Source organism: Phoca vitulina, unplaced genomic scaffold (assembly GCF_004348235.1).
Source record: "Phoca vitulina isolate PV1807 unplaced genomic scaffold, GSC_HSeal_1.0 scaffold97, whole genome shotgun sequence".
NCBI lineage: Eukaryota > Metazoa > Chordata > Mammalia > Carnivora > Phocidae > Phoca > Phoca vitulina.
Window position 1 is genome coordinate 1,217,453 of NW_022589800.1, and position 11,428 is coordinate 1,228,880.

The 11,428-nt window shown below is 53.5% G+C and overlaps 1 protein-coding gene across 2 annotated transcripts; it reads right to left on the reverse strand.

Moving 5' to 3' along the window:
- Positions 1-2,717: 2,717 nt before the first annotated feature.
- Positions 2,718-11,207, reverse strand: SLAMF8 (SLAM family member 8). Of its 2 annotated transcripts, XM_032397247.1 has the most exons (5): positions 11,055-11,207; positions 8,293-8,619; positions 4,679-4,984; positions 4,493-4,597; positions 2,718-3,632 (listed from the first exon to the last, which is right to left on the reverse strand). In XM_032397247.1, exons 1-5 carry the CDS (start codon positions 11,197-11,199, stop codon positions 3,568-3,570), a joined length of 948 nt encoding a protein of 315 aa, XP_032253138.1. In that variant the 5' UTR covers positions 11,200-11,207; the 3' UTR covers positions 2,718-3,567. The 2 variants fall into 2 exon arrangements, with proteins under 2 accessions (XP_032253138.1, XP_032253139.1); XM_032397248.1 differs by lacking the exon at positions 4,493-4,597.
- Between the last annotated feature and the right edge of the window lie 221 nt (positions 11,208-11,428).

Consider the following 11,428-nt stretch of genomic DNA (forward strand, 5'->3'; position numbering starts at 1 on the left):
GAGGATCCTTGACCCCAGCTAGGCTGATCAAGCTCTATCTGTTTGTTGGGAATTTTAATCTTCAGGGAGCCACATGGGAACAGAAACAGAACAGATTTATTCCATGGTGGCCCTGAGGAGGTTGTCCCAAGACCTGCATCCCCAGGGCCTCCTGGCTTTGTCCCTTCTGAGGCCCAGTTCATCAGTGTTTTCTTTGGTTCTCAGAGTGCTATAGACTGAATGTTTTTGTCCCCTCCCCACCAAATTAATAGACTGAAACCTAATTCCCAAAGTGAGGGCATTTGGAGGTGGAGCCTTTGAGGAGATGAGGTCCTGAGGGTGGAGCCTCGTGAGTGGGAGGAGTGCCCTTAGAGAAGAGACCCCAGAGAGCTCGCTCACCCTCCCGCCGCCCCGTGAGGACACAGCGGGAAGCTGGCCGTCCATCCATGAACCAAGAAGCCGGCTCTCACCAGATTCCAAATCTGCTGGCGCCTTGATCTGGGACTTCCCAGCTTCCAGAACCACGAGAAATAAACTTCTGTTGTTTAGAAGCCACCCGGACTACAGTATTTTTTTACACCTGCCTGACCTGACGAAGACACTGAGCTACCTACAACTTCCTAAACATTTCCTTCTTTTGCTTTAGTTAAAACCAGAGTTGGTTTCTGTTCTTTGCATCCAAAGAACTCTGATGCCAGGGTTTTCACATTATTCTTAGATATTCTGAAGAACAGTATTGTTTAAACGGCCAAATGTATGATATTGACTTTTTTGGCTCAAGTCCTGTTGTTTTGTGCTTCCCTGGCAGTGGTATTACTCTTTTCTGCCGATCTCTCTTTCTTTTCAGTTCTGATGCATCCCCGAGCCGCACACTGAGGAAAGGGCAGAGGAAAGGGGGCTGAAGAAGTCTCGTTTGCAGGAAGCTGGCGTGTTTCTGACACACGAGTCGACTCCTTTCATTGGCCTCTTTTATTCCACGGTCCACTCATTCTTTCCATCTTTACTTTATAATTCGTTTGTGATGTGGGGAGGATCTTACGGGTCGTCTAGGGCAGGAATGGCTAATAGGTTTTGTCTTGGCTCCCAACCTCAATTAATCGGCCCGAGTCACTTGAGCGTCATGCTGCCTGCGGACTCAGTGTGTCATCATTATTCCTCCGTGCCTGACACGGTCCCGGAGGGCGGAAGTCTGTGTACATGTACCGCATATTTGTCACTCCTGATCTAATGCAACTGCCCACCTAATAGGAAAAGTCTCTAGTCTGTAATACCGCTCTGAGATGGTTTCAGCTTAAGCACATTCACTGAAACAGCTCACCTCATGTCGGGCTTCCTCTGTTTGTCAGAAAGTTCTCCCTGGTGGAATGGTGCAGGGGACGGGACTGGACGGATGAGATAAACCTCCAGCTAATTCTGCCTCTGCCATGGACCAGTTATGTAATTCTAGGGAGTAACAATCTCTTTGGGCCTCGGCTTTCCACCTGAGAAATGAAAAACTTGAACTGAGAAACCACAAGGTTTCCTTCCAGCTTTAAGATCCTATTACTCATGTGAGTCATTGTCTGCCTCTCAGGGCCATACTCCAGTGGCCTCAGTTACACAATCTGGCTACGTGACAGCCCTTCAAACAACGGGGGACCTTCCGAGTCTTTTGTTCTAGGCTCAATATGACCAGTTTCTTTAATCATTTTTCATATGATAAGGTCTCTAGACTTTTCGCCGTGTGGGTTATTCTCTTCTTGACACTTGAGTTTTCGTGCTGCATGCAGAAAAGATGTGGGGAGCCATGGAGTCAAATCTGGAAGGAGATGGTGCTTGCCCTGAAGACCAGTAACTAACCAAGTGCTGAATAACCAAACAGGTGTCACTTCTTAACAAAAATGGAAGATTTCCCAGAGATGTCATTTGCAGAAAATTTTTTTAAAAAGATTATTTATTTGAGAGAGAGAGAGCGAGAGAGAGAGAGAGAGAGAATGCGTGCATGAGCGCAAGCAGAGGGCAGGGGGAGAGGGAGAAGCAGACTCCCCGCTGAGCAGGGAACCCGATGCGGGGCTCGATCCCAGGACCCTGGGATCATGACCTGGGCTGAAGGCAGATGCTTAATCAACTGAGCCACCCAGGTGCCCTGCAAAAAAATATATATTTTTTTAAACAAGGCACTGGGTATTCCTGTCCCTACTGATGAAAATAAATATGTCTGTCTCAGCCTTGCCTTTTGCTATGCCCCCTCTCCATTCTCTCTGACATCATGTCCCCTGACCCCGACGTCCTATCAGCTCTCGCTTTGCCCAGAGGACAGGTACAAAGGCTCAAGGAAAATTTAATGAAAACAGAGAAAAGCGAAAACAGAGGGACAGGATTCTGGTCTGACTATGTGCCAACTGGAAATAATGGTGTAAAGGTAGTCATGGGAAGAATCTGACTCCCAAACATACAGGGGTGCTCCTGGCTACCCTAACCCCAGGCACATGTGTTGTGAAGACCACAAGGTCCCACGTGTTGTGGCCCAAGGCCACCACTCGGATCCTCCCCATTCCATTCTCCCCCACCACACTCCCTCTGTTTTGACCCAGCCAGCCATGAACTCAGATGACCTGACAGTCCTTCACGCTGGAAAGAGAATCCCCTGTCCCCCATCTCTCACCTTCATCTGTTTCTAGATCTTTTCTTATGATAATGCCTCGGACATCAGGAAACATCAGGGTCTCAAACTACAGGGGCTGGGCTGGGGCCAGAGCTGGAAGTGGGTGATTCAGAGTTTCTCTGTTAGTTCAAATGTCTAATGTCTTTTACATTCTGGGACCCAGACTGGAGGCAATCCTTTGGTGCCAGTTAGTCGATACTTGCATTGGTCTGCTAGGGCTGCCATAACAAGACCCCACAGAGTGAGTGGCTTAAACAACAGAAATTTATTTTCTCATAGTCTTGGATGCTAAAAGCACAAGACCAAGGTGTCAGCAGGTTTAGTTTCTTCTGAGGCCCTCTCCTTGGCTTGTAGATGTCTTCTCTCTCTCTGTGTCCTTCCATGACCTTTTCTCTGTGGGTGAATCCCTGGTGTCTCTCCCTCTTTTATAAGGACACAAGTCATATGGGATTAGGGCCCATCCCAATGACCTCATGTAATTTTAATTTTCTCTTTGAAGTCCTTTTTCCAAATACAGTCATATTCTGAGATATTGGGGGTTAGGACTTCAACCAATGGACTTGGAGGAGACAGATTCTGTCTACAACAATACTTCATGAGCAGTGGTGGGGGTGGTGGGGTTGGTGAATGCCCTGGACCATCAAAGTCCCTGTGGATCCTGGAGAACTTCCAGCATCTTTGAGGGGATGGTCTGTTATCTTGCCCCAGGCAGAGCCAGGAGCGGGGGAGGGGGGATGTGGAAGGTTGTGCTAGTGTTTTCTGTCTGGCGGCTCCCAGCACAACAGCTGTCTCGGCTGCTCCTGGAGGTGGGACAGGAGTCTCATGGGAAGTACGAGGGCCGTGGTGGTTTCCAGACACCAACTATGTTCCAGAGCATCATGTGCTTAGGCAGTGGGCTTCCTGATGGTCCAGGCAGCAGTTTATATCCTCCTCCATGGCAGACCCTACACAACGGGGTTCTCTGTCTCTGGAGCCACTCTGTCAATACAGATGTCCTTCTGCTTTTTCCCTGGCAAAGAGATCAGAAAGGTTACTCCTCTGATGTTTGGAATCTTAGCATCCTTGGCTAGACCTGAAGCCATCCCAGAAAGCCTGGGGTGGACATCCCCACAAAGCCCAGGTCTGTGGGGTGTTTCTATCAGGGGCAGGGCATCCTGGGGTCGAGGCAGGGGCTGAGCTAGAGGGATGGCCCAGAATCCAGCCACACCTCTGAGTTTCTCCTGCTCTCTTCTCCTTGAGAAGGAGGCCTTATCAGCCCCTAGCCAGAAAGGTGCTTCCCTCAGAGAGCATTTCCTAGGAATGCTAGGCAAGAAGGGGTTGGGATTCATCTAGGCTTCCACTCAGCAAACCTTTATCCGTACCAGTGCTGTCCCAGGAACCATTGCTAGATGCCCGGTGGTAAGGCAGTCTTTGCCTTAAGGGGCCGAGAATTCAGTGGGAGAGTAAGTGCAGTGAGCACCGTGACTAGGATAAGCAATGGAGATTAAAAGAAGTACACCCACCCCACCCAGGCCAGGGGAGGAGATCAGCAAGGCTTCCTGGAGCAGGTGCACCTGGGAGATTGTGGAGGAGATAGTCACACGAAGAAGGGGGACTGGGTGGGAAACCAAGGAAAGTGTGGTCCAGATAGGGAGAGTGGCACGTGCAAAGGCCTGAAGAGTTATATAAGACAAGAGTTCGTTTGAAGAACTGCAAATGAAGCTTCACATAGTTCAGTCTGATTGGAGACCAGAGTATGAGTCAGGAGATGAGGTGCAGAGGTAAGGAGGGCAGACCATCCGAGGCCTAAAAGAGAGAAGGTCCAACCCTGCTCTCCTCCGCAGTAGGTCCCCCTCCTCCACACACCTCTGGCACCTGCAGGACTCCTACCTGAGCAGTAGTAGTGCCAGGCAGAGAGGAGACCAGCCAGGGTCAGGAGCAGGGAGATGGGCACGACCACCAGCAGCACATCTTTGTAGGAGGACTGTCCTGGGGCTGGACATGCAGGGGGCAGGGTCAGAGGGGGGTTTGATGCTTAACAATCCCTCAACCACTGACCCCTGGCCCTTGCCATACCTGCCTTGCGATGGCAGCTCTCCCAAGGGGTGACGGTGGCCAAGTCCCAGCTGACAGGGTTAGAGACAATGCAGGAATACGCCACACTCTTGTCTCCTGGTCCCAGTGAAACCCTCAGCACCTGTCCATCCGTGAACAGGCCGCTTGGTTCAATACCAAAGTCAATGGTCCCCTCCCGTCGCCAGCTATAGGTTATGTCACTGATGTTGGGGGCCCGACAGGACAGGAACACCTGGCAGGTCTTGGGTGGCTGAGCGTCCCCTGATACAGCGATGAATACTTGTACCACGGGTCTGGGCACTGCATCTAGGCAAGAACAGTAGAGCGGGCATGGGTTATAGTGATGCTGGGCAGGGCATACCGTGCCAGCCCTGGGATCCATGCAGGGTTAGAGGTCACCTCTGACTAGCCCACTCTTGCTCCAGAACCTAGTCTGGTTTCCCATTGCCCACAGGACAGAAGCTGAATTCCTTAGTCTGGTATTCAAAATCCTTCATGAAATAGTTGATGTCAACCTCTGTAATTGTAACCTCCTGCTGGTCTTACTCACCTACCCTCATTAATTTCCAGTTCTCCCAAGCATGTCATGCTTTTCCACATCCTGCATGCTTTCATATGGCCCAGCTGTGCATGTATGCCTTTCTCTTCTCTTCCTCCTAGGGAACTCCTACCAACCCTTCAAGACCCAGCTTGAGCACATTGCTTACTGTTCTGATTATGAAGCCTTCCCTGACACTGTAGGCTCTGAAGACTCCTCCTGTCTGTCCTTTGTCATAGCACTTTCCTCATGACATATCAGTCAGACAGGTGATAGGCTCCTATTAAATCAGGCAAGAAAACAAACACATTCTGGACTATTAGAGTTTATAGTTTGGTGAAGACAGGTACTGATAACTGACTGAATAATTAAGGAAATAATTACAAGGGTCCAAGCTCCTGTGGAGACCAGGGGGTGGGGGTTCTGTTCTGTTATCTTCATAACCTAGCTCTCTAGGTGCTCAGCCACTTGGACCAGTGAACACAGTGGAGTCCCGGCATCCCAGGCGGTGGCTCTCCTTTCTTGTATAGGTTGATGAGTCAATCCCGAGTCTCTGTGGCAATGGGGACCAGCAGGAGAGCATTCTGGTGACAACGGGAGGGCTCTGTCTCTGACAGCATTCCAGAGTCAAGCAGAGTAAAACCTCATTAATGCCAGCTCAGTCTGGTGGGATTTGTGATATGGAAAAGGAAAGATTTGCTGGGCACACTAATAGTATAAACAAAGATTACCGTGTGTGTATGTGGGGGGGGGATATTTACACTACTTAAGAGGACAAGCTGCTTTCAAACACTATCAGGCACAGTAGAAACACCCATTGACATTTCTAGTAGCTGATCTGCTAATTCAAATCATTCTTATCTATTGTCAAAGCAGAGCTCCCAAGGACGGCTGCTTGGCAGCGTTGTACAGTTAGTTCTAATCATGCTATGTATTTGGAAGCAATAAAACAGCAATTTCCTTAAAATCTGTAATTCAGATGCTGAGAACAAGGCATTTTAGAGCTTAGTGGTGTGGGTGCTGCGTGCATTATCACAGTCAATGTCCTCATTTCACATGTGCAGCAGCTGAGACTCAGAATAGGAAGAGGCTCCAGGGCTGCCTGTATGGTTGTGTAGGTTATTCACTGTGCAAGGGCCCTGGGCTAAGGGGACAACCAGTGAGGGTAGGGCTGCTGAAATCCAGCCCACACTCCGCCTGCCAAGCTGTGCAACTCGGTTCAGGGCTGCGTGCATCCAGGACACACGCCTAATGGTGCACTGGCACCCCGAATGGCTCACAGACTGGCTGTCCCTGGGTTGGTGGTGGTGGTGGGAGGTCCCCTCTCCTTCCCAATTTATTGCCTTTCTCTCCCTCACTGTCTTCCTCTTCCCAGCTGTCACTCCTACTTTTCATTCTTAACATTGGACCTTTTTCTCCCCACTGCCCTATCAAATTTCTGAGGTTTTACTGAAATAATGATTTGAGGTACCTCACATGCCTTTTCCAAGACATTAGGCAGATGAACGAGAGCTAAAAGGCTATTTTTTTTCCTAGATCAGCAGAAATACGGTGGAGGGGGAGGCAGTAGAGGTGGAGATAGAGGTGATGATGGTGGTAGAGGTGATTGTGGAGGCAACAATGGTTGAGGAGGTGATGGTGGAGGAGGTGGAGGTGGTGGTGGAGGTGATGGTGGACAAGGTGGAGCTGTGGTGGAGGAGGTAGAGGTGGTGGTGGTGGAGGTCATGGTGGAGGAGGTAGAGGTGGTGGAGGTGATGGTGGAGGTGGTGACTGTTGAGAAGGTGGAGGTAGTGGAGGAGGTGGAGGTGATGGTGGAGAAGGTAAAGGTGATGGTGGAGGAGGTGGTGGTGGTGGAGGTGAAGGTGGTGGTAGTGATTGTGGAGGAGGTGGAGGTGGTGGAGGTGAAGGTGGTGGTAGTGATTGTGGAGGAGATGGAGGTGGTAGTGGAGAAGGTGGAGGTGATGGTGGAGGAAGTGGAGGTGATGGTGGAGGTGGAGGTGGTGGTGGATGTGATGGTGGAGGTGATGATTGTGGAGGAGGTGATGGCGGAGGCGGTGGTGGAGGTGGTAGTGGAGGTGATAGTGGAGGTGGTGGTGGAAGTGATGGTGGAGGAGGTGAAGGTGATGGTGGAGGTGGAGGTAGTGGTGGAGGTGATGATGGAGGTGGTGATTGTGGAGGAGGTGGTGGCGGAGGTGGTGGTGGTGGTAGTGGAGGTGATGGTGGAGGTGGTGGTGGAGGTGAAGGTGGAGGAGGTGACTGGAGGAGGTGGAGGTGAAGTTACCGGAAAGAAGGGCCAGTGCCCAGTGAAGCCAGCCGCCCCAGCTGAGGTGCCGAGTGGGGCTGTGTGAATGATCTTGCCAAACCACGGGGAGCAGAAGACCTGCCCAGCTGAGCCCCACCACCCCGCAGGTGGTGAGAATTAAAATGGCTGTTTTCGGGCAGTAAGTTTTGGGGTGGTTTGTTTTGCAACAATGAATAATTGAGAGAACCCATGAATGTCATATAGTTAAAAATCTCTAAATACGTCTAAAAGAACTCTTTAAAACAATATGAAATCAACATTCCATGCTTCAATTATACTTCAATTTTTAATAAAAAAATTGTGTCATAGTTTGATTGGCAGTATTTTTTTCCTTGTTAATGTTTTGTCAAATAATGGCACATCTTATAATCTTAGAATTTTGGAGTGTGGGCCAGACCTCTGTCTCTGATGCTTTCCCAAACGCAGTGCATCTTGCCTCTGTGGGGAGCTACGTGTAATATTACTGACGATGCCCATTTTATAAATGAGAAAGGTGAGTGCTAGGGAGGCTTCTCATTGTGTCCAAGGCCACCGAGCCCAGAAAAGACCCCGCTGGCGTTCAGGCAAGGACTGTGGGGCGGCAAAGCCGGGCTGCCTCACACAGGAGCACACCTGCCTGGGAGCACCTGGGGAGCTTTCTCAGATGTGTCCCGAATCAGCTGCGAGGTCAGAGGCCAGAGGTCTCTGGAACCCTGTCCTCCCCAGCTCCTGGGACACAGGACCCCTTTCCAGCGCTTTGTGGGCAGCCGGAGAGCCGGTGTGGGGCGCACTCACCGTACACCTTGAGCTGCAGGAGCTGGGTCCGGGCCCGACCGCCCGTGTCCACCAGCAGCACAGAGAAGTTGCCGCTGTCTCCGGACTCCAGAGGCTGGAGCTCCAGGCTGAGGTTGCTGTGGAGCTGGGCTCGGCCCAGGAAGCGGGAGCGGTACAGAGTCTCTGTGGAGCCCCGGAAAAACGTGGCCAGGAGCTCCTCCGAAGGCCAGAGAGATCTCCAGATGGCCTCTCGGACTTGGAAGCCGGCAGGGCGCTCTGCTGCCAGCAGCACAGAGCCCCCGACCTGGCCGTGCACTTGGGCGCTGGAGGCTCTGGGGGGAAGCAGTGCTGCAAGAAGAGAACCCCATCACTGCCGGCCCCAAGCTCCTCGCCCGTCTCCCGCCACCGCTTACGCTCCCAGCTAAGCTGCTGCGAAGCGCGCTGGGGCCCCTCTCCCCACACTCCCTCCACCCACGCTGAGCAAGGTGCACTGTGCGGGGGGCTGGGAATAAAAGCCTAAGGGGGAGAATCCTGTCTCTGCGCTCTGGAGCTCACAGAGGAAGTCCGACTCTAAGCAAGTGATTAAAGCATATTAAGTGAAGTGCCACGATGGTGAAAAAGATACCCTGGGAGAACACAGGTAGGGTGATGGCCTTGGGAGGCTCCGGGAAGAAATGGTTAAGCTGAGAGCAGAAGGAGGAGTGGGGATCGGCCAGGCCGGGTGGAGGAGGGCTGTGTGGAGCAGGGCTGGGGAAGTGGCACGGGCGAGGGAACACGGCGTTCGGAGGCCTGGGGGGCGGGCGGGAGCGCGTGGTTCTCGTGGTTCTCGGAACTGAAAGTCGCTCTCTACAGGGGAGTAAGAAACTGTACTGTAGAGCTGGTGGGAGCCCGGTCCTGCCGCCTGAAAGCACGCGTGGGCTTTACCCTTAGAGCTCTGGGAGGCCTCGCACAGGGTTCAGTAAGAGAGTAAGAGGATGAGATGCTGGTTAGAAAGACGTGCCGGCAGGGGTGTGGGGGATGCACTGGAGTGGGCAGGGCCCAGGCCTGCAGAGTGAGGGGGGGAAGAAGGAGGAGTTGAGAGCGACTCCGGTGTGTAATCAGTGGGGTCGGGTCTGAGGTGCAGTCTAGGGAGCGAAGGCGAAGGGCATCGAGGGTATCGGGGACCCACAGAATGCCATTCTCCGTGATCCCGAGGAGCCGGGGTGGGGGGGGGAGAAGCAGGCTGGGAGGTGGGGAGATGCTGAGTTTGAGGGCTGTGGGCGGTACCTTAGCGGGAGGAAGCCCTGACTCCTTTGCTGGCTAATTGCTGCTCATCCTTGGAGACCCACTGCCTCCCCTGACCTCCCCCTCTGTCGGGGGGCGGGCGGTGTCCGCACTGTTTCTCCGTGTGGCCCAGCAGCCTGGGGTGCTTTGTTCCTCGGCCGGGATGGCCCGGGGATGAGTCAGGGGCTGCCACGCGAGACCACAAGTTCCTCTTGTGTTCTTCGTACCCCCACGCCCATGCTATATTTAGGAGGAGCACGGAGGAGAGGCTCAGCGCATTGTACTGAGTGAAGGGAGGCCCCGAGGACTCCCCTGGCACCTGGCACTGTGGGGCTCAGGGACACAGAGCAGCATAGCCCGTGTGGGACATGCCCGAGCGCCGGGCGTGGGCTTGACGAGCCCTGTTCTGGGGGGGTCACTCAGCCAGCCCCCTGCCCATCTCACTGCCGTCTGCAGCCCTAATCATCAGGCCTTGCTGCACAGCCTACTGCGGGTGGAGGCCCAGCCTACACAGAGGATGGCGCTGGATGCCAGTCAGGCCCCTCGGGTCTCTCCTGCCCCAACTCGGCCGCAAACCCACGCTGTGACTTCAGCACAGCACCCTGGTCCCGTCCGTGGTCTTACCCCCAAAACAAGAGGGTGCACCCAATCGGTGGTACTCATCTGGTTTACCATTAAGGGGCCTTCAGAAAAATCCCTTTTTGCCTTCCACGTCCAGGGACTTGAAAGATTTGTGCACCACACAGATTCCTTTTTCTTTGGGAGGGATTTCCTGCCCTGGTTAGACAGGTTAGAATCCTCAAGGCCTTTGGAGCCCTCGAGGCCAGGAGCCCAGGAGAGGCACACTGGATAAAGTCCTCTCCAAGTCCCTCTGAGTTCCTGGTGGGAACCTAGGTGGCTTCGTCTTTGCCAGGCCCCGACTCCTGCCCCCTGGCCTTGCAGGGCTGACCCCTGGCATGTGGGCTGCCTGCTCACCACGGAGGGAAGTGTCGCCCTTCCCACAGCACACCCTTCCCACATGCCAAGTCCATGTGCTCTGTTTGGCTTGCTCCCCCCTCTCCACCCTCCCCAACATCCCCCTCCCTTACACACACCTGCAGGGAGCAGCCTCGGCTTCCCCCAGGCTGATGGAAAGGCCTCCTTCCTTGTACGAGCCTGCTCGCCCTGCCCTCCTTCTCCCCAGATTGTACTAGAATTCCCTCACCCTTCTCACAACCCTGTTTTTCCAAACCACGGGTACCACCAGCCTTTGTAACTGCCCGGGGCCATGGAACAGCTCATGTGTCATAGACAGGGACGCTGCCACAGCTACCACCTCCTTCCTCCCAAGGACCCCGCAGAGCTTGGCTCTGTCCTGCCTTCAAGGTTGCCCGAGAACTTGCTTCAGTCTTCCCTGTCCCTCCTCAGCCCCTGGGTTCTCCCTTGGGTTGCGGGCCCCTGCCCAGGCGGCTGGTGAGCGAGGGGCCCTGCAGAGGGACCTCCAGCTCTCTGAGGACGGGCCACACACCGGCCCCCCTTACCTTCCCAGAGAAGCAGGCTCCACAGGGACCACATGCCCATCCTTCTCCAGAGAGGCCAGCAGACTCCTTCAACAGCCCAAATCCAGAACATCTGGGGGCAAGTTGATACACGGGAGGAGCCTGTGGTACTTCTGGGAAGTCCCATGTTCAGAAGGAGGAATCTTGACTCAGAACAAGATGCCCTGAAAGTGAAAATATCCAGAGTAAAGTGGAAGTTGGCTCCCAGCCTGGCTGGGCTTTGTCAGGAGTGGATTCTTGTAAGTCAGCCTCTTTCATGTGCCCGTGGTGGGCCAATGCCATCCGCCAGAGGCAGGTGCCCCAGCACAAGCCCACATCCTCCGGTTGGACCGGCCAGCCTTCCCCGTATCCCACCG